Source organism: Lissotriton helveticus, chromosome 6 (genome assembly GCF_964261635.1).
Source record: "Lissotriton helveticus chromosome 6, aLisHel1.1, whole genome shotgun sequence".
In the NCBI taxonomy this organism is placed as follows: Eukaryota; Metazoa; Chordata; class Amphibia; order Caudata; family Salamandridae; genus Lissotriton; species Lissotriton helveticus.
The window spans coordinates 489,693,520-489,717,650 of NC_136067.1; the positions used below are offsets into that span (position 1 = coordinate 489,693,520).

The following is a 24,131-nucleotide window of genomic DNA, read 5'->3' on the forward strand; positions in this document are numbered from 1 at the left end:
GGCCGTAACTTCCTCCTGCAGAAGAGTCAAGTGGTCCCCCGACACACGGTGGTTCTGCGGTGGCATGGCTGGAGGAGTGGTCTCGAAGGGGAGGGAGTAGCCCCTTCGGACGAGCTGCAGCACCCACCTGTCCGACGTGATAGTGCGCCAGCGGGAGTGGTGATGGCGAACCCTGCCACCCACTGGCGTCACATGGGCCTGAAAGCTCGGACTAGGAGGATTTGGAGGCTGCTGCGGGGGGAGGTGTGGACTGACCTCGCCGCTGTCCCCGACCGCCACCACGGCGGAATCCACGGCTGCCACCGCGTTGAGGAGCGTTCTGCGGTGCGTGGCTGGCAGCACGTGTGGGACCGCCCCTTCCTTGGCCACGAAAGGAGCGAAACAAACCCGTTTGCTGGCGCTGGGTCGAGAGACCCAAGGACTTGGCCGTGACCCTGGAGTCCTTGAAGCGCTCAAGCGCGTTGTCCGCTTTGTCGCCGAACAGGCGACTGCCATCGAACGGCATGTCCATCAGGGCATTCTGGACATCCGGCGAGAAGTTGGCGGATCTCAGCCAAGCATGGCGACGAATCGCCACCGTCGTAGACATCGCTCTGCCCAGCGAGTCGGTCGTGTCAAGACCACACCGTATGGAATACCTCGCCGCGTCACGGCCTTCAACCAAAGCCTGGCCGAGCTTGTCCCGTACCTCCTGCGGGCATTGCGGCAGACACTCCGCGACCGTATCCCACAGAGAGTGGGTGTAGCGGCCCAAGAGGCATGCGGTATTGCAAGACCGCAGTCCCGCACTCAGGGACGAGAAGACCTTCTTGCCAAACTGGTCGTACCGCTTAGATTCCCGATCGGGCGGGGCCGACGGGAATGCGGACTGGGAAGTGGAGGCCTGGATCACCAGACTCTCAGGGGAGGGATGGGTGGACAGGAAGGCAGGGTCGTCCGAACACGGACGGTGGCGCCTGGCAACGTTCCGATCAACAGGTGAACCGGAAGCGGGCCTGGACCACGTGCCCAAAAGGACATCCGTCAAGGCGTCATTAAACGGCAGCAGAGGCTCCTGTGGGCATGACTGCGGTTTGAATACCTCGGTGAGGATGTTAGGCTTCACCTTAGCGACGGGGAGCTCAAGGCGCAAGGCCTTGGCAGCCCTCATCAGTACCACAGAATAGGCAGCCCCAGCCTCCGACGCCACAGTGGGAGGCGAGACAAACCCAGGGTTAGGCGATTCGTCCAGACCACTGGCATCACCCAAGTCACCTACCCAGTCCACGTTGTACTGGCATTCTCGTGACAGAGGGTCCTCAGACCCCTCCCAACCCTCTCCATAATCGTCCTCATCGCCATAGTTTGACTCAACGATATAGACCGGCTCCTCGGAGCCCACGGGCCCCAACGGCGCCGGACTCGGCGTCGGACGATGCCGGTCCGACTCCGCGTCCGGATTCGGAGAGGGAATGGGGGTGGCGCCGCGCGGCGCCGGCGCCGTAGCCCCGACGCCGGCCGGAACCGGCGTCGGAGTCACGGCACCGCGCGGAGGCGGCACCACGGGTTGCCCCGATGGAATCGGCGCCGGAGAGGCCGGTTGACCAGCCGGCGACGACCCTGAAGGGCCCAGCGGCGCCGGGGCCGGAACCGCCGGCGGCGTCGGGGCAGGTGCACCCGAACCGCTCGGGCTCCCAGACGGGACCGACGGGCCCGCAGGCGCCGTAGGCCCCGCCGGAGGAGACAGCGCCCTCATGGCCATGAGGAACTCCTCAATCTCCTCGCGTGACGCGCCTTCCCCAGGGACCGACGGGTATGGGGCTGACGGCGTCGGCGACCCACGCGGGGCCGCGGGGGTGGGGCCACCCGAACCCCCGGCCGCATCACGCGGGCGTCGGGGGGAGTCGGGGGTACGATGACGACGCCCCGACTTCTTGTGTCGCTTACCTGAGGAACCGGAGGAATGGTGACGACTTCCGGAGCGCTCGCGGCGGCTCCGCGACCGTTCTCTCGACCGCTCCCTCGACCTCCGTCCGGACCGGGACCGCTCTCGACGCGGGGCCGACACCCGGAGCTCGAGTAGCTTGCGGGACCGCTCCCGCCTAGCCTTACTCGTCAAGGCCCGGCAGTCGACGCAGGACTCCACGTCGTGGTCCGCGCCCAGACACCGGAGGCAGAGTCGATGGTGGTCGGTGACCGACATCAGGCGGTCGCACCCGTCACAACTTTTAAAACCGGGCATCCTACCCGCACCTGAAAGAGTTAGAGTTATCAAAAACTTAGGTCAAAAGACCGGAGTACTGCTCTTCGGATCTGCGCTAACTGGCGCGGAAAAAAGAAGAACTGACGTCAGCGCGCGGAGGCGGCGTCTATATACTCCAGCGACGTCATCACGGCGCCGACGACGCGGAGCCGCAGGGGACGCCTACCGACGCGCAGGGGTACTGCTACGCAAAAGTTTCCGGATCCAGACTGATGCCTGGAGATATTCTAAGGTAAGGAATCTAATACTAACCTGTTTCTTTCAGATATGTTCACATATATGCAGTTAGGGCTACCAATTATCCCTGTCACCACCATCCTATGTCTATTTTAATCCCGACCGGGAAGTCCAGGAATAAAGTATCTTGCAAGACTCGTGCAGGATCGTGAAAAGTAGGATGGAGTAGGTGATGTTTGAATACACCAAAAACAGGAGCCCTAACCAAATGTGTGGGTCAATTCTCCTTTCTGGAAAGAGCACAAGGCTTTTTGTTGTATAACCCTCACCAACTAGGGTTACCCCTTGGTGGCATGCATCATCATTGAGTTCTTCCAGTTCCGCTGTGGAACGGGACGGGGTGGTAACTGTGTGTTACAGGTGCACTGTACAGTTTACACATAATAATGGAGAAAAGGAGGTGGAGGGTTTTTTGTGTGTAGTTTTGTGTCTGTTAGGAAAACTGTGTTTTATTTCGTCCTCCAGGTGGTATGATTAAAAATTTAGAAAAGTAGAAAGTGTTCTTGGATTTAATGACCCTTCTTTCGAATTGGCTTTCGTCAGAACCAAGGAACTACACTCCCTGAGACCACTCCTAGTTCAAACGATGGTAATCGCAAAGTGTTATGCCTTCACACACTCTGCATGCAAATGTAAATAAACCATATACCTACTTGGTGTTATGTTCTGTATTAATCAAAATATATAAAAAGAGTATTAGCTTACGATGGAAAATGGCACATTATGGGGTCTATGAGCTCCGTAACAGTGTAGCAGCCATGGAGATTTATGCATTTTTAAAATACACTTTAATGTGGCTATTGCCTGTGCATCTGAAAAGAAAGCATTCTTAATCCTGTGTTTTTGTGAACGCATCTAACATAATCAATGGTCAAACCCATAAGATCGAGCGTGCACATAAAAAAACACCACATACTAGACAACACAATACACAAAGGTGACACCACACACACACAAGCAATAGTATTGCTTCATAGGTCCTCTGGTGGAGAGATGAGTCTGTGGTCACATTCTGTGTGTAAAAAGGGGATGCAAATCAGTTGTTAGGTATGATAAACGGGATCCCACTTCGAGGATTCTCTTTGGCAATATAGATTCACTTTGGCAGTGACACATAACCTATTTAAAGGCACTTGCCAGGCTTTTAAATGCTATATCTTAGAGCGAGGGTGTGTAGTGCATGTGTCTCGCTCAGGCTGTTGGGTGCTGGTGGACTGGACAGTGCACCCTGCCACCATGGCAACCATGAATGGAACAATTTCCTGGTTCCATTGTGCTGTATCTGCTTCCTCACATGGCAGGTGCTGGGTGTGAACTGACTGGTATTTCTCACTGCAGGAACTTGAATGCTTGTTGTTAAAGCCATACAGTATCCTGCTATATGGTAACTAGGCTCATATGTGCCTAAATGAGCACTTCTGTTTTACGGTTCATACTTTCCTCCGTAAACCTGTGCGTTTGTTGGGCAACATAAACATCAAAACTGTGCAAGACTGAGTCCACACACACACCATCAGGATATGTTGGCCTAAGTCCTGACTACCTCACAGTGCATCATCTGTACCCCTAACCTAGCAAAGGTAACAGGTGGTAGGTGCAACCTCAAAACATTACAATCCTGACTCCTCAAGGAAATCATGGAAACAAATCTAGAACCCTTTCGTTTGATAACTCATGCATGCCCAAAGGTAGATCAAAGAAATACGCAAGTTGCCATTTCAATATTTATTGAAGCAATAAGATTATTGTATGAAATACATGCACTGCAATAATCAATTGAAGGAAACAAAACAGAGTAATTGGAATCATGAGAATGATAAAGAAAATGCTGCTTTTAACTAGGTTTCCTTTTAATTGAATTCACTTCTTCTTAGGTAATCAGCAAGGCTGGAGTAGGGTGTGTGATCTAGGTTCTTGCACTTGAGACAATTTTTTGAATCAACACACTCTGCACTTTATAATGTTCAGTGAGCATTACAATGTTATCCGTAGAAGGTTTTTAATTCCCATTTTAAGGGGAAAAGGCTTTATACAGGTAAAACCCGCCTTACTATATCTTCAGCTGCTGAATGATCCATGGGAGATTTTTAACATTGCAAGTTTTTCAGTCGCAGCTGTCAGACTTAGGAAAAAATGGCACACTATGATAAATATTAAAGTGGATCCACTGTGCCTACATGATTGTTTTTATTGTTCTTATGAAGGCGTTTTTAATTATGACCTGTTTTTATTGGGATGATTTACTACTATATATGAACTAATGACTGCTAGGGCTTTAAGGTGATGTAATGAATTCTGTCTCTAATATTTTTTCCTTTTTAGGTTGCCATGTTCATCGATGATTTGCATTTTAGATGTTTGTATTGTGTACTGTATTTCGATATATATATATATATATATATTGTACTTTTATGCTTTTTATTAACCCAATAAAGTGGTTTTGACTGACTGGCTGATAAAGAAAATGAACAATTCAACTATTGTGCTGTTACATAGATTATATGCTTGCATTTAAGTACAATTATATTTGTGCTCCTACCTAGTGCTCCCTATCCTAGTGTGCCTATGGTGAGTGAATCTGCCAGAATCCCTGTAGGTTGATCTAACTCTCCAGTTACCTATGGGTAGGTTTCATTTGGGATCCCGTCTTGGTGGAAACATGGGGCGACCTCAACAGTGTCAGAGAAAAGCTCCTCTCTAAACAAAGGAGTGATATTGTCTATATAATAAACGTCACCTATTTTGCCATGCGGAAGTTCCAGTCAGGCTGTCATTATTGATTATATCCTAACCAAGCCATCGCTGGTAAGAACATCAACATTTTGCGCAGCGAACTCTAGCTTTCGTACAGAATGTTCAAGGCTCGGATTATAAGCCTACAAGGAAATGTAAATGTAAGTCATTTCAGAAAATATTATCCATACAGGCACGCAAGCAGATGTGTGTCAAATGTCAACGTTCAAGAAAGATGTCAACAGGGTACGCAGGGTGGGTGGAGGTATAGCTATAATCTATAAAGATCATATTAAAATCTCCATCTTGGATCAATTGTGTAACGATACAATGGATATCATAGTCTTTAGAATAGATTTACATCTGCAACATAGCTGGAAAGGAGCCCTTCTATATCGACTCCCAGGCCCACTGTCAGATTTCTCCTCCCAACTGATAAAGCTTATTTCCCCTCATGTCATCTCAACTAGAAATTTCTTGCTTCTAGGAGACTTTAATATTCAAAGTAAAAATATTGCTAATCCGGACGCCTCCACATGTCTGGCAGACCTGGCCACAGTTGACCTTACCAAGATCAATGATGGCCTACCCACACTGCAGTGCACACACTGGATTTAATCCTAACCAACTCCCCGAACATCCTCTGTGGAGCAACTTTCCCTCTAACATGGTCAGACCACTCATTGATTGATTTCCAAATTTGTAGCCCTAAGAATCGCAATACTTCTTATTCTCAACCTTAGAGGTGGCACAGACAATGGCACAAACTCACGCCTGACCAGTTCCAGGACCTAATCCTAGTATCCTGGAATCTTAATTCCGATAGTGTGGAGGATGGCCTGGCCTGCTTCAACACTATCATAAAAACCACAGTGGATCAACTTGCCCCCTTGAAGCAGTGTTCACACTCCTCAGTCACCCCCAGACTATTTGGTACTCTCCCCACCTCCGGACAGAAAAAAGTCTCTGTAAAAGACTTGAACAGCAATGGCGCCTCTCACATGACCCGCAGGACAAAGCAAGATACAAGAAGCACTGACACAATACTATAAAAACCTAAAAAATGCTTGCAAAACTCACATTGCACAGCAACTCTAACAAGCAGGAAATTCCCCCAGATCCCTGTACCAGATTTTACAATCTTTCACAAACCCTAAGGCGCGTGATAATGAAGAGGCCTCATCCTCATTCCTATATAGCAAATCACTTTACCCAGAAAATTGACACAATTTATAATAAAATCACTGCGGCCAGCAGCTCACAGAAAGGTGCTAAGAAAGACTACCCATCGGTCATATCATTGATATTGGAGAACATGCCATTACTTAAGCCTGAAGAAGTAGAATCACTGCTAAAGAAAGTTAAATCTGTATCCCCTTTAGATGCTATCCCCGCCAGGACTACCTCCCTGCTCTCCAAGCAACTCACTGCCCCTATTTGCTCCATTCTCAACAGTTATATGAAGGAAGGCAGGCTCTCTCTTGAATGGAAAGCAGCGCAGATCATTCCCATTCAGAAAAATACTAAAGCTCCCATGGACGTTGTTCCCAACTATAGCCCCATTTCCCTGCTCCCCAACCAGAGCAAGCTTTTGAAAAAGCACATTAACAAATGCCTCTCCAAATATGTGGAACCCTGGAACTGTCTAGATGTCTCCCAATCGGGCTTTCGGGCCACACATAGTACAGAGTCTGCCTTGGTAGCAGTAACTGATAATATCAGAATGTCTTTGGACAATGGTCAAGCAGTACTTCTGGTGCTGCTTGACCTATCTGTGGCCTTTGACACCATTTCCGACCGGACCCTTCTTGGGAGACTCTAGGACATCGGCCTCTGAGGGAATATGCTGAAATGTTTTTCTAACTTTCTGTCTGATAGAACCGACACGATCAATCTTGGCCCTTTTCGTTCTGAGACCACAAGAGTGACCAAGGAGTACCTCAGGGCTCCTGTTTGAGCCCTACTTTATTTAACATCTGTGTTACTCCCTTGGCGGGAGTACTGAGGAATCTAGGATTCACTACTATTTCCTATGCTGACTACAATCAGCTCCTACTCTCCTTCGTCAAAACTAATCCCAATACGCAGGCCGTCTTTTCGGAGGGCATGAAGGTAATTACGTTTTGGATGAGTGACAACTTTCTCCAGCTTAACGCAGGAAAATCCGCCAACAAAGCTTCCTAAAATAAACTGCAGGTAGTCCAGAAACGGGGGCCCACCTAGTTGTCAACGCCCCTCCCAGAATGGCCTCCAAACCCTTTTACAACAACTGCATAGGCTCCCAGTGCGGGGATTACATTCAAGATCTGCTGCATGGTTTATAAATCTCTGCATGACATGGGTACCTGCTACCTTTCAGATAAGATAAACTTGGTAAGGTACCTGCCTTCTAGATCCCTTCGGTCAGGATCAAAATCACTACTTTGCACCCCACGATTTAAAAAAGCTTGCTTGGGTGGTAAAGTCTTTTCCAACCTTGCCCCCCAACATTGGAACCAACTCCCAATTAATCTACGACAATGCCCCGACTACCTGAGATTTAGAAAATTGCTAAAAACCTCTCTGTTCTGATGTGAGTCTTCTTGGTTGACGGTAGCAGTCACAGCACAGAGATACCCGTGCTGGGGTGATTAGGGCGCTTTATAAGCTAATAAATAACAAATATCACACTTGTGAACACGTAATATGGTGGCGTATTTGCCCGGGCTGAATGTGACCACATAACACTTCCTGGGAGAGCCTGAATATTCAGATACAATTAAGGGATAATGTAAAGAAAAATTATAGAGAAAAGGTTTTTCAAAGTTTTCCTTCATAAATAAAACAAGACCAAAAAGAGCAGACATAAAAGGGAAACAAAAAAGGACACATGAAAGCAAGTTGTGTCGGTATATGAGATGGAGGTCTATTAAGATCCTTATTCCATATTAACAAATACAAGCCTACTGTTATCTTGTCTTACAACGTAGCCCTTTCTTGGTGTCATAAGGACTGACATTCTTTATGTTTATGCTGTGAACTGACCCAAGGGATATTATCATTTAAGCCCTTGTTGTGTGTGTTTAATTTACAGACCCAGTGTTGTTCTTTTTCCAAAAGTCTCCTTTCGCAATTCGCTGTGTCATGCACATGTTCGAGGACCACCCACTGGTCGTCAAATAACATGTGTCTTTTTTCTAAGAACTATACAGACATCTTGGTTGTGGCCCGGCTGCACCTTAGGGGGCTGCGGTGTTCACTAATCCTGGTTTTCACTTTCCATAAGGTCATCCTTATGTAGCGTATATGGCATTTCGGTATTGCAGTTTGTGAAATTTCTTAGTTCCTATTTGGTGTTATCACCCAAATTGATTGATTTTGTACTCTTTGCCATGTAGCATGCACTGCAACTTCCACATGGAAAGTGACCCACCACTTTGGGGAGTGTCCCTGGAATCCGTCTCATTCCTGTTCTCTGTTTTAGGGGACGTCTATGTACTAAAGAGTCCCTCAAGCTTCTACCCCATCTGTAAGAAAACGTGAGTTTTGGTACGTTTAAATGGTCACAGTTCCGAATACTTCAGTGTTTATTGATGAATTTGCTTATCTGGCTGGATGCTATGTTGAATGTGGTAATACAGCTCAAGCCATCATCTCTTATCTTGAGTGACAGGATCAAGAAGTGCAAATAGTTTTTTTTTTTTTTTTTACAACAGTTGCATTGAGTGTACACTGTTCTCAGTAGATTGTTTTGAATACTCTGGTGTGTTTATCATGACTGACTGAATGTTGTGTCTTCAATGGGACATTAAAGACATCCCCTTAGGCACACCTCATTCTCCTCTGCGTTTGACAAAGAGGATTCCACACCATTTCTTTGCGTTTGTTTTCGTTTTTATTTCATGATTCTTTCGTGATTTTTTGTAAATATTTTCATTGATTTGTATTACATCTTTTTTCTTATTCAACTCAGCGACAAAAATTTCCTTTCAATCCAATGCATTTCGGGCGTATTTATATCGCCCTTCATCAGGGAATCAACACTGTAAAAACAATATATAATAAGCACCATGAGTCCATGCTCAATAACAACCAGTTCAAGAACATTGCGTTAATCCGTGACTTTGTAATATCACCTCTGTCACCTTACTTGCCCGTGTGACCACTACTCTGTTTACATGTGTACACTTACATGTCGCTGTTTATCTGTTTCGTTGTCAATTGCTGTAACCAAAAATAAAATCACTAGAGTCAATGGCGTTCCTATCCCTATTTAATCATGTTAGCGAGATCATCTACTCAAAAAATGTGTCGTGCCATTCTCCTACTAATAACTAACCTCATCTGGCTTCTCCTAGCGTTCTTCATTCCTCTACGTTCGCCTCCATTCTGGCCGGTTCTTACACCAGTCAATATCCTGTTCCTCTATAGGTTGGGTTTTTGGTCATGTGACCGCGGGACTCGCCCGGTTACTAAAACTTCAGAATTACCTGTCTGACTCTTAGTCGCTCTCTATGCCGGTTGGATCATAGTAAAAGAAAAAACGAGAGTTACTGATGTGTGATACTAAAAATCCTATTCAATCCTAATCGGGTAAAAAATATAATAAATTGTGGAGAAAAAATTGGAGTCCACAGGCGGATTGAACCCTCATATGTTCTGGTCTTGTGTGATGTTAGTGGGTGAAGCTATTGCGTGTTTCCTCTAGACAAGTTGCAATTTGGTGTACTCATGATTAAACTATAAAGTAACAAAAGCAAAGTAAGTGTACACATGTAAACAGGGTAGTGGTCACACAGGCAAGTAAGGTGACAGAGGTGATATTACAAAGTCACGGATTAACGCAATGTTCTTGAACTGGTTGTTATTGAGCATGGACTCATGGTGCTTATTATATATTATATATTGTTTTTACAGTGTTGATTCCCTGATGAAGGGCGATATAAATACGCCCGAAATGCATTGGATTGAAAGGAAATTTTTGTCGCCGAGTTGAATAAGAAAAAAGATGTAATACAAATCAATGAAAATATTTACAAAAAATCACGAAAGAATCATGAAATAAAAACGAAACCAAACGCAAAGAAATGGTGTGGAATCCTCTTTGTCAAACACAGAGGAGAATGAGGTGTGCCTAAGGGGATGCCTTTAATGTCCCATTGAAGACACAACATTCAGATTTAATTAGGCGCCCAGGGACGTTGGTCGCCACCCGAGGAGCACCCAAATTAACAAAACCTCTTGTTAATCTTCACAGCTGTGCACTGATCCCTTCCATAGGTATCATGACTGACTGACTGAATTATTTTTAGAGCGCTCTTATGCCGAGGCGTCTTGGCGCTGTAGGGCGGAAAGAGAGGAGTTGGATTAGGGCAGTGCGAAAAGCCAGGTCTTCAATGCCTTTCTGAACTTAGCTATGCTCTTTTCCAAACGAAGTGAGGATGGTAAACTGTTCCAGAGCTTGGGGGCTTGATGAGAGAAAGATCTGCCGCCCCAGCGGACTCTCTTGGTCCAGGGGATGTAGAGTACATTTTGGGAACTGGATCTGAGTGAACGCTCAGGTACATATGGGGGAAGAAGGTTGGAGAGCTGTTTGGAAGTCTTGCCATAGAGGGATTTGTGGGCCAGGCACATGACCTTGAATTGAATTCTGCGCCTGACCGGGAGCCAATGGAGTTCACGAATTGCTTTGGAGGTAGGATGTCGTTTGGGGAGGTTAAGCAGTACTCTGGCCGCTGCATTTTGGATTGACTGGAGTCGGTCAAGTTGTTTTTCGCCGGCAGCTATGTACAGGGCATTACAGTAATCTACCCTGGACATGATCAATGCTCCCACTACCGTTTTCCTCAAAGAGAAAGGGATGTAGGGCAAGATTTTTCGGAGGAGCTTAAGTGTGAAGAAGCAGGCCGAGGTGACCTGGTTGATCTGGGCTGTACAGGTGAGGTCCTTGTCCATTATGAAACCTAGGTTCCTGACCTAGTTGGACGGAGCAGGGCAGATGCCAGCTTCAGGAGGCCACCAAAGATCGTTCCAAATGGAGGGTTTTTGGCCAAACTCTATCACCTCCGTCTTTTCTGTATTAAGTTTGAGGAAGTGAGCATTCATCCATTTCTTAACGTCTGACAGACAGTTCCTAAAACTGGTAGCGGTGGCTTCTACCGTCTGTGCCAGTGAGACTACCAGTTGGGTGTCGTCAGCGTAAGAGACTAAGTGCAGGCCATGGGACTTTATCAGTGCAGCTAGGGGAGTGACAGAGATTAAAAAGGGTAGGTGATAGGGCGGTTTCCTGAGGGACTTCACATGGTAGAAGGAACTCCTCAGATTGGAGACCATTCCAGTAAATTTGATGGATGCGTGCCTCTAAAAAGGACTCAAGCAAATTTAGGGCGGTGTGTGTGATGCAAAGCGTCCTTAGTCTATTTATGAGGACGCCATGGTTAACGGTGGCAAACACCACTGTCAGATCCAATAGGATCAGTGCGGCTCTGCCCACTTGGTCCATGGTCTGACGTATGTCCTCCGAGGCTATGGTCAGAGCGGTCTCAGTTGAGTGACAGGCCCTAAAGCCATGTTGTGTGGGATCAAGTAGATGGCTATCCTCAAGGTGTTTAATTAGCTCCTGATTCATTGCACTTTCCAAAATGTTGGCAGGGAGGGGTAAACACGATATAGGGTGGTAGTGTTTAGCTTCCTTAGGGTCTAATGTCTCCTTTTTAAGGATGGGCCTAATACAGGCCGTCCTCAAGCTGCTGGGAAATTGCCCGGAGCTGATTGCAGTGTTTAGGAGCGGGGTAAGAGCATGACAGATAGTTTCAGGGACCAGGTGTAAAACGTGAGGGGGGCATGGGTCTAGCGGGGAGCCAGATTTGGTCTGTAGGAGCAGGGTAGTGACCTGGGCGTCGCTGAGCTGGGAGAATTTGGGGAGTTCCAGAGCCGTCACCTGTTGATCAATTTTGTGGGGGAGCTCCTCACAGGTGGGTGGCAGGCGAAGGTCGTCATAGACTCTCTGAACTTTCTGCTGAAAGAATTGTGCTATGTTTTCCACAAATTCTTGGTGTGGTTTGAAAATAGTTTCCCTAGGACTTTTAGCTAGGTGTGTGATGGTTTTGAACAGTTCCTTTGAGGAGTTCGAGGACTCTGGAATCTTTCTTGTGTAGTTAGCTTGCTCTATCATTAGCTTGTATTCGTGTAGGGCAGCTGGGTACTCCTTTCTAGACTGGGGGCTGTAGTCATTTCGCCAGAGCCTCTCGGCCCTTCTACATTTCAATTTTATCAATTTAACTTCGGGGGTGTACCATTGTGAGGTTGCTGAGCGAGTCCTGGGTTTTTCAGATTCTTCCGGGGCTAGCTTGTCCATTGCCTGTGTGAGCCAGGTGTGGAATTTACGGGCTCCGCTATTGCTATCCGTGCTTACGAAAGAAGGTATGTCCCTGCTAAGTGTGTTTGCTAGGGATGTGGCTTCTAGTTTTTTCCATGGGCGGGTTTAGGTCGGGAGTGCTAGGTCCTTTCTCCTTGCATTAGTCAAAGTGAATGCAAGGGTGAAATGAATGGCAGCGTGATCGGACCAAGGGAGCGGAGTGGTGGACGAGACCTTAATATGGTGATTATTGGTGAAGATTGCATCTAGGGTATGGCCAGCCGTATGGATGGGACCTGCCCTTAGTTGGGTTAGTCCGTAGCTACGGAAGTTATCTATGAGGGTAGTGGTTTCAGTAGAGTTGTTATCCTCAAGGTGGAAATTAAAATCCCCCAGTGCAATGAAAGTAGATTGATCTGAAGTGGACTCCAGAAGAGTTAGAAGGGCGTTAGTGAAGGGACCTCTAGGTCCTGGAGGTCGGTATAGCAGGAGGCCTGTGAATATTAATTGGTTGTTAAACTTGACCGAGAAGGATATAGACTCTGCTTCTAATCCGGACTGAGGGAGGATGTGTATTTTAAAGATTGACCGGTGAATGATAGCTACCCCCCGCCTGTAGTTCCCTGCCTGTCCACATGTGCTAAGGAGTAGTCTGTGGGTACTGCAATATTCCAGTCTGGCCCTGAGGAGTCAGTAGCCCACGTTTCAGTTAGGAAGGCCAGGTCGACCATGTTGTCTGTAATGAGGGCTTCTATTTCATGTTTATGCTTTGGCATTGACCTGATATTTAGAAGTACGTTTTTTTAGAGTTTTGGTATTTGGCTTGTGACGGCAATTCAAGGGCTGATCTGGTGGAGTGGGGACGGTTTGCCTTGATTCTTAAATTGAGCTCGCTAGGTGCTGGATATGGTATCATGTCGCCACATAGCCGACATGTGCGAGTATGCAGCTTACCTCTGTCAGGGAGTAGTACCAGGTGCTGACAGTCATTGCGTCTTAGGTTCATAAGAGTTTCTCTTGAGTAGACGTATTTGAGGTGAGGTGAGGAAGTTTGGGCAGGGGTTAGGGCCCTGGGCTCTGGTCCGGCGCGGACGGGCGCAGACGGGCTTGCCTCCGGCGCGCCCGCTGCGCTTGCCCGCTGCGCGTCCGGACCTGCATAGGGCTAAATAGGCTCGTAGGCCGGAAGTCGCGGCAGCTAGAGCGCGCGGCACCAGTCCTCCCCACCAAAGATGGCGGCTATGTGGCCTGCTGGTGTCGAGACTGCCCGATATTCCCTCTGCAACAAACGGGACTTCCCGCGGCGGAACGAAGAATGGGGCGTCAATGAACAGGTACAATTATTATTCAATTGTGCAAATGAGCAAAAGGTTATTCTGTGCAGTTTAAAACAATGGGCTCTCTAGTGCGGGTGTTAAAAGTATACAAGTTCACAAGTACACAGTTTAGGAACGTAGTAATCACGCTTCTAGTATCCTCAATTGTGCAAATGAGCAAAAGGTTATTCTGTGCGGTTTTAAAACAATATGAACTCTAGTACAGGTTTTAAAAGTATACAAGTACGCAGGATTCAAAACGTAGTAATCACGCTTCTAATATCATTCGTTTTTAAGCAGCAGAGATGTGTTAGAGCTGAGAGCGCTGACCGCTACCCACTCCACTAGCTCCATCCTAGTCCATGAGAGTTTCAGTGTTAGCAAACAGTGTGGTATAGAATGAACTCTCTCCACTGTTTACAGTACCCACTTTTCTGTGGATATCAACTTCATCTCTTAATATAGGTTCAGTGAGTGGTATTGGTATAATACAGATTAAAGCCGTATGTAGTAGGCTACATTTTTAGTTTTCGGTTGCGCTGTGCTTCATAAATGTAGTGTTTTTAATATACACTTAAAAGGGAGTTACAACCCGCCTCCTCTCTTTCCTGGCATCTCATTGGTTCCTGTGAGTGCCACTTACCTTTCCTCCATTTCTACTGGCCGTAGCATATTTTCCTGCATTTATCAATGCTTGTTCCTCGTCTGCTTCTCCTATCAGTTATTTCCCGCTGCCAAAATATCTGCATTGGTGGAACTCAATTTTCATAAAGTTTTGCCTTTTACTAGTGTAGCATATTTATATAACAATTTATCACCCAGAGAGATGAAGTGATTTGCATAGAATCACAGGATGTTGCGCCTCCGAGACTCGAACCGGATCCCCAGCTCTCGAGTCAGCAACTCTGGCCGCTGCGCCACATCCTCTCAACTCCTGTGTTATCTGTCAGGGAGTTCTTTCCTTCTCCCGGGCAATGAAAACAGCTTTTTATTCATTACAAAGGTGGAACAGATGCATTACCAATGCTTATTTGAACTGGCATCCAGTATTTTGGTTTTCTCTCAACAATTGTATAAAGATTTAAGATTGTGGAGAATGAGGGTTTCCCATATATGTACGGTTTATTCTTAATATGATCTATGCTAACTGTAAAGTGTAAAGGGCTAGTATTGAATGAAATGCTTGTTTAACAACACCTAAGTGAGTTGTATCTGTGGTGGCAGTAGTAATGGTTGATACTCTCCTGAACTATTTTGCAGTTACAGTCAGGCCCTCTAATGCCATAGTAATTTATAGAGCAATATGTGGAAAACTGAAGTTTGTATGATGTCATGAGTGATGTCATATGTGAGGTCACAAGACATGCATGGCGGGGGCTCAAGTTAAAGTGAGCGCTAACTATAACTGCTGAATTTGTATTTTTTATTTTAGTTGAAAACGTTAATAATATAATATTACTTTAACGTTTGGATTTTTCAGTGAAAATATATATGTGTATAAATATATACGTGTGTGTATGTATATATTAAAGCTCCAAGGTTCCCGCCTGTGGAGACGCACTCTGACATCCACTACAGCAACCTTCATGAGGTAAAAGTCACATCGGCGGGCGGATCCAGTTTACAGAATGCTTGTCGATTCACACCTGATGCGTTTCGTGCTCATTGCACTCTTCAGAGGCACGACAGTCATTTTGGCATAGAGGCCACACCTCCCACTTTAAAAATAGGAGCCCTCCAATGGGCGACTCAAATGAGTCTGTGTTGGTTTGTGGGTCTTGTAGTGTGTGCCTCAGTTATGTGCCTCTGTCTGAAACATTTCAAGCCCACCATTGGGCTTCCACTCGCACATCCGGCTTATCCATCCTTCATGGATGCCTCCACATTGAGACTCCGTGATTCGGAGCTCCGTGGCCCCAAATTTCCAGGTGGTGCATCTCCCGCGGCTGGGAGGCCGCACATAAATCAAAGCACCAAGGTTCCCACCTGTGGAGACGCACTCTGACATCCAGTACAGCAACCTTCATGAGGTAAAAGCCAGATCGGCAGGCGGATCCAGTTTACAGCATGCCTGTCAATTCACGCCTGACGCGTCTCATGCTAATTTAACCTACTGGCGGTCGCCAGTAGGTAGCTATAGTTAGGACCTATTTTCCACAGGAAAAGCGTTTTTTTCCCACTAAATTTGGCACTGTTTGACTAATCCTCACGAAATTGTCAAAACTAGTTTGCCACTCACTTTAGCTGCTGTGTTGAAAGTTTCAGGGAGCTTCATCGAGTGGTGAGGCTGAGAAAAAAGAAGGGTCCCAAATGTGTCATCCCCATGCAGTTTTCCAGAGGGATTTTAGATACGACTACAGCTCTAACCGCTGAACGAATTACACCAAATTTGGCAGAAAGCTAGATCTTGGTCCAGAAAGAGTGCTTTTTGTGACTTCATGTAAATCCGTTCAGTAGTTTTGGAGTTATTAAAGAAAAAAGAAATATAGATATCTAGGGACCCAAACACTCTGTGGATTTGCATTTTCATTTACCAACAGCAATGGCGTGATTGGCTGGCCGCAACCTGAGAGGAAAGTTATGGCTGCCATTTTAGTTAACGAGGAACTGTCACGGGTTGGGAGAATTTACATAAAATGTAATAGAAAGGGTTAGTGTAGAGGTACCTTGATCCCAGAGGTACAATACTGGGACGCAAGAGGGACCAGTAATTGAAAAGAAATGGGCTTATAAGTATTTTTTCCCAAGTGCGTACCCGCTATGACCTTCAGCGCGGTGACCTTCAATGACCCACTTAGTTACTCATGTACCCACTCACAGACACCCACTTACAGACCCACACAGACACTCATGCACCCACTCACAGACCAACTGAGATACTCACACACCCACTCCACACCCAAAGACCCACTCACACTTTCACACACCCACTCACAGACCCACTCATATACACACTCCCACTCACATATCCATGCAGATGCTCATACACCCCCTCACAGACACACAAAAAAAACCTCTCACACTCTGACACACCCACACTCTGACACACCTGTTGCCTACAGTGCAGCATCTTCAAGTAAAAACGACTTTGGATCCGTGAATTTTGTCTTAATAACAAAAAATACATACACTCAGTGACCCACTTAGATACTCATGCACCCACTCACAGACACCCACTTATATACCCACAGACACTCACAGACCCACTTACAAACCCACCGAGACACTAATGCACCCCACTCACGGACCCACTCACACTATTACACACCATCACACCCACTCACAGACCCAAACAGATACTCCCACTCACAGACCTAATCACACTTTCACGCACCCACTCTCAGACTCATACACACACAGACCCACAGGTGCTCATAAAACCCACACAGAGCCTCTCACACTGACACCCCCACTCACAGATCCACTCACTCTTGCACCCACTTACAGACCCACTCAAGCACTCACAGACCCCCTCAGACACACCCACCCAGAGAGCCACACAGATACCCATTTACAGACCCACTGACACTCTCGCACCCCCTCCGACACAGACCCACTCACACTCTAAAACACCCACTCAGAGACTAACTGAGCGACTCACCCACTCATATATATATATACATGTGATCAAGGCTTTTGGGAGCCGAAACGCGTCGTGGCAGACTGGTGTTGGGCGCAATAAAACTCTAAACACCACGAGTTGGGTCTCGTCTTTACCTCAATTGGTTGTTTGTTGTACTGCTGAGGACGTTATATATATATATATATATATTGCAGCACGTTCCAAATTGATATAGTCGAAAAGACGGCAAGCACACAGGTATCCGATTTCTAGATTATTTATTGCAAACCCCCTCACCCCAGACAGGCGCGTTTCGCTATTCCAGCTTCGTCAGTGTCAGTTTGTGTTAAGAAACAATCGCCCTTTAAACCCCATCGGTCACTACTCAGTTCATCGACATAAAAGATGGTAAAATGTGGAAAAGCGGTGGCCATCTTTAAATATATGTATCCACATACATTGCAATTGTTTTTCCTGGCGATTAATAAAGTGCTCAAGTGCTCAATAATAAAAACATTTCAACATCAAACAGTTAATAATTCATGTACATACTATCACCATAGTTGCAGGGGAGATTTGACCGGATTTCCTATAGCAACATAGTATTATCGCATTCTTGTGGTATTTTTACTTTGGAGGGGTGTATCCCCAAAATGCGTTCTACAATTAGTGCATGAGACCCTGGTCCCTTCCCATTAATTATCTTTGGTTTTGTAGCTCTGTATGGGCAAAAAATCTTGTCTTGCAATCCTATGAGCTGTTTTGTCTACTGTCGGACATACAGGTGTTTTGAGATTCTACTCAATGCTGTCTATTTCTTTTTTAGTTAACTGCTAGGTAGACAGAGCTGCTGTTACACTGACCCATGTGTACCTTCACAGGTGTACCCACTGTTCTTCATCGTTATTAAGACCCCATGGTGTCATAGTTTTTAGGTCGATGATATACCTTGACTCTAGAATACGGAGTGTTTTCTCTCTGTCCCCACCTCGTTCTGAGCGGTCTACTTGGTCGATACAGTAAAAGCTAAGAAGATCTCTATTACTTTGATGACATTCAGCGAAGTGACGAGCAACCGAATAGGATTTATCCTTCTTAGCGATTGCTCGCATATGCTCGAGGATCCTAAGTTTAGTAGTGTTGATGGTGCTTCCAATATATCGCTTTCTACAGGGGCACTCTAGACAGTAGATGGTATATTCTTGAGTTGCAGTTTAAGAGTTTTTTTATTTTTCTGTTTGGTCTGCCCTCTCCTGTTCTACCTGGATATTCAGAGACTTTTTTGCTGCCTTTGCAAGCTTTGCAGCGTAGACAGGGGAAGAACCCTTTCAGGTTTGTTAAATTGGGGGGCTGAGCTTTTGAGGAGAAATGACTACGGACTAGATGATCTGATAATGATTGACAACGTCGGTAAGTAATCAAAGGTCTTATTGGAAGATGTTTTTTCAAGACGTTGTCAGTGGTTAGAATGTGTCAGTTTTTCTTAAGGATGTGGACCAGATCTCCAGATTTGGTGCTATAGTTGGTAATCATTCTTACTTGATCATCATCCTTTTGTGCACTATTTACCACTAGGAGATCCCTCCTATTTACTGTGGACGCCTTTTCTGCGGCCTGTTTCAGTATGTTGTTAGAGTAACCCCTACTTTGAAATCTTTTGCTAGCATCAGCTTTAGCATGTTGGAAATCTGTTTCCGCTGAGCAGTTTCACTTCAAGCGCAAAAGTTCTCCATAGGGGACATTTTTGATTAGACTCCTCGGGTGAAAACTTGCCGCGTGCAACACGGCATTTCCCGCAGTGGGTTTTCTATAGAGTCTTGTTTGGAGAGTGTTGTTATGTACGAAAACCTCCAAATCCAAGTAACATACACTTGTCGCACTTATTGTGCTTGTAAATCTCAGGTTCCAGTTATTATTGTTAAGGACGGCGATATAATCCTCAGCCGAGGTTTGATTGCCGCGCCACACAATAAAAAGGTCGTCAATGTACCTAGTTCATATTAGTATCCTGTCACTACATGCCTCATTAGCTCCTCCCCATGCCTCGTGCTTCTCCCACCAGTCCACGAACAAGTTCACGTAGCTGGGGGAGAAGCACGAGCCCACAGAGGTACCCCTTGTTTGTTTGTATAGTTGGCCAGAGAAAAGAAAAATGTTGTGGTACAAACAAAATCGCATCATGCTTAATAACATACTGTTATGTGACTGATATCTGTCCGTTTTTTTTTATCCAGAAACCATTTGGTTGCTGCCAGCCCGGTTTCATGGGCTATACAGGTATATAGATTAACCACATCAAGTGTTATTAGGAGCATGTCTGATTCCCAAGTGAAATTGTCCATCATACGGAGGAAGTCTTGTGTGTCCCTCAAATATGAGGGTAAGTCTTTCACAATTGGGGCAAGGTACGAGTCAATGAAGTGGGATGTATTCTCCAAAAGACTTCCAATTGACGATACAATCGGTTGCCCTGGTGGTCTTTTGGCATTCTTGTGGACCTTAGGAAGGTGGTAAAAGGTGGGTAATATCGGTGATTCACATTGAAGAAACAAAAATTCATCTGTGTTCAGCATGCCATCCTCCTTCCATTTTATCAACATTGATTGATATTCCGTTGTACTCTTGACATACTCAGCTCTTTTTATGATAGTGTAGCACTCCTTATCTTTTAATTGTCTTAGTGCTTCCTGTTCATAATTTTCCTTGTTGAAAATCACAATATTTCCTCCCTTATCCGAGGGCTTTATTTTAATGGTTTTATCATTCTTTAGGGACTTAATTGCATCCCACTCCCTCCTTGTGATGTTAGAGGATCTCATGTCCATTTTATCTTTTGCCAATTTTTCCAAGTCTGCAAGTACCGCTTCACTGAAAACATCAATTGCAGGGTGAGGAGCAATAGGTAGTTTTTTGGATTTCTTTTTCAAATTGCTCGGATCTCGTATTTGTATTACAGATACATCGTCACTCTGTAGAATCTGTGACCCCGCTCCTTGGATTTCTTGTGTTGGAGTCAATAATAAATTCAAGAGAGTGTTTGAATGATCTTCCACAGGTTCCTCCGTGGCGTTTTTCAAATGTGTTCCCACAGTTGTATTTGTTGGATGTAGAAGAAAGATTTTCTTGAACTTGAGTTTGCGAATGTATCTAAATAAGTCAATTCTCGTGTCAACCGGGTCAAATTCACTCGCAGGTCAGAAGCTTAGTCCCTTCTTTAGGACCTTGATTTCATTCTCTGTCAATGTTCTCTTGGACAAGTTAATGATGTTGTTATCCTCCACCATCATTGTCGTTTTCTGCGATTTGATACACTGCGTGTCACCCTCGGTGACGCACACGCCTGTGTGCCACCTCTTGCCCCTCTTCCCCCGCCTTGTTCTCCTCTTTGGCTTGGTTGGGGGGGTGGTTCCTTTGTTGTGGTCGCTGGCGAGTTTCCTTGATGACCTGATACTCGTCGAAAAAAGGTTTCGCCATTGCTTTTCCTTTTTCTACAGGAGCCGTAGGTTGCTCACCATCTGACGCTTCCACCTCTGATTCTTCGGTGTCTACGTTACTGCTGGCCCCCACAGTTCCTTGGGCAAGTTGTTTCCGTGTAGCTTCGAATTTCCGAGCAAAAGTTAATATTCTGCCTGATAAATAATCTTGCTCATCACGCTGAAATTTTGTTTTTCTTTTTCTAATTCCCAGTTCATATTCCTTTATTCTCTTTGCCATGCCGCTTCTTAGTTCCTCGCTAGTCTTTATATATTTTTCTTTTGCAATAAGGTTTTCCAAGTCTGCTATTTCTTTAACGCATTTGTCTCGATCACTCCATGCGTATTTTATTAGCAGATGTACCATCCCCATTGATGATTCCGCTGTGTACTCTGCCCAGTCCTTTAGTAGCGCTGGGTCGGGATTTTCGTAGGACGGTATTGTGAAAATACGAAGTCCCCTGGGGATTCTATTGCATTCTATGTATCGCTGAAGAGAGGTAGCCTCCCACCATTTCCTAACCTCTTTTTCTTGCAGCTTTTCCAGTCTTTGCTGCTTGTTACAGGCACTACCACGGTATTGTCCACTCTCATTGGTCTGTCTGTGGTGGACCTGAACATTACATCTGCAGTTGACTCCCTTTCTCCCGTTATGTCCTCCGTGTTCGACATGTCAGGTCAATAACGTATGTACTTTTCCGCTTCAAATTCAACTATGGGGTGGTGACTTTTCACTCTTTTTTGGGGGTTTCAATTTTCTATATATACACACATATTTATACATGTATTTTTTTTTAAGCCTTGGTAAGGTTCTCTCAGTGATAATAGCGCTGATGCTCCTTTTGTGGGAGGGATTTGCTTAAAATAGCTGAAAAAAATGAACACTGCTGAAAATGAGAATATAAAAACACACATTTGTACTTTACTGGTAACCTCTACCTGCTTTCCTGAAATTAATATTCAAATGTAAAAGCGAAAGCAATTTGTGTTTTTCTTAGAACAGTCACCCATGTAGACAAAGAAAATTTTATATCTGGGACCTTACATAACTTTCTGTCCACCAAAACTATGATATTAGAGGGCACTTTTTGTTGTGAACATATACACCTTTTAGACGCAAGTTCTACATGGGGCCCTATTCACAAAGCTATTAGCATATGCACATTCAGCTAACGCATACTGTGACACAACTGTAACTCTATTCAAAACTTGGCGATGAACCCAAAAGACTACATGTACAACTTCTACTGCCGATCAGCCCGATTATATTCGACATAAGTGATGTCACATTTATGAAAGTACTAAAATTCAATGTAATCAGTGTTTTAAATCCCAACAATTAAATAACTGGATACAATAATGATATGCTGTTTCTCAAAGCAATACGGTTACTTACTGGAAGAATCTGTAATTGAACCCAACTCAACTCTCTGTCCTGTAAAGCCACATTCCTTTTTGCAGAATGAAGGAATATACCCACTTGTCATCCTGCTGTGTCCTGATGGGCCTGTAACAAATCAGATCATTAACCAGTCGTTCACGAATACAAAAACATATACATACATTACATACACGGTAAAAAGATTCCATACAAATTGAGATTTTTCAATAGATATTTGGTAAGGATCTGGCAAACAGTATATGTCTGGCTAAATGTTAAAGGTCTGATTAAAAAAGTCAAACAAGCATTTACAATGCAATGGTTTCGCCTTTTGAAAAGTTTGAGCTATTGGCATTGTAAATGACAACATTTGTATTTATGTGTTGGTTTTGAAAACAGATAAATAAATGGCATTGTCATTTACAATGCCAATAGTTTAATCTCTGGCAAATGCCACACAAAAACACACAGACCCACACACACACACACAGACCCACACACACCAACAGAGCCCCCCCCCCCCACACACACACACACACACACACACACACACACACACACACACACACACACACACACACACACACACACACACACAGACACACACACACACACACACAGAGCGTTTCCTCTGCTTGTTAACGTTTTACACATCATGGAAATTACAGTAAACGGACCGAAAACAGGGCTGGAGTGTGACAGGCAAATGGGAAATGCTATCAAAAAGGAGATCACCTTGTAAGAGCCAGAGCACATACATCAATAATCACTATACAGGTAGGTGTTAGCAGCTCATGAGCATGTACTTACATCTGCTTAGGGCATGCAGTGAAACAGGTCCAAATATGTATGTAAAATGATTTTGCAGACAGTGAGCTTTCTTTAATGGAGGCCCAAAAGAAAGGACCTGCAAGGGAGAAAGTGGGAACGTAAACTTGAAAAACAAAATATCTCAATGGACACCACTTTTGGGTGACCGCCCCTCGGGTACACATGGGTAGTTTTCAGATTTGTTTTTCCACAAATAGCGCCCACTCCTTTAAATCAAATCCACTCCTGCAGTAGGTGCATTACAATAAGGCTTCAAATCCATGTTGCTTCTTTCAAAAGGAGCACGGTGTTCTTTATTTTAAATGTAAGGGGATGGAATGTGAAAAAATACCAGGTGGAACCTAACTGTTCAGCGAAAATCCTCTAAAGGAAAGGTTTCCCTGCCCTGTCTCAACATTCCCACAGAGGTCACCATGAGGTAACTTTCATGGAGAGCAAGCCCAGCCACCGGCCTGCACCGAGTCCCTTCCCTCGTGCAGCATCTCACCCTGGAAAGGCCTGCCCCCGGCCCCGGTGGGAAGGCGGGCCTCGCCCCAGTTTGCTCATCAGACGTCAAAGGAATGTGTTGCCGCAGCACTCTGCTGTGTAAACACGGCATGCTGTGATTTCAGGGAGATCGGCCGCAGGACAAAGGGACGTGCCGGGAAGATAAAAGGGGCTGATCTGGGCCTGACCAGCATGAATGGGACTGGCAACCATTACAAGGCTGAGGGGCAACCAGAGTTGGCGTTCCATGCGCTCTGCAAATGCCAGTGTGGCCGCGTGCCAAGTCCCATAGAGCCACATACACACACACCCCCGGCAGAGATTTAGGGCTCGTAGCAAAGTTAAGGTGGGCAGGGCATTATCACAGACACTTAAGAGACCGGTGTCTTCCAGAAATGGCTATCTCTACCTCCGTGGTCCAATATATTAGTAAACATAGCAGGTATCTGGACTACCAGTGCAATTACGTTAAGTAAAGTAGTTCAGTAGGTTAATGCACCTGCTACACAAATACCCAGCAATATAACAACGCCAGTT

General features: G+C 45.5%; 1 protein-coding gene across 1 annotated transcript in view; it reads right to left on the reverse strand.

Annotated features, from left to right (window-relative positions):
- CILK1 (ciliogenesis associated kinase 1) overlaps positions 1-24,131 on the reverse strand; it is a 483,141-nt gene that overhangs the window by 84,699 nt on the left and 374,311 nt on the right. The window contains exon 13 of the mRNA XM_078647940.1: positions 22,293-22,403. Coding sequence (XP_078504066.1) covers positions 22,293-22,403 — 111 coding nt within the window. The remainder of the gene's footprint in view (positions 1-22,292; positions 22,404-24,131) is intronic.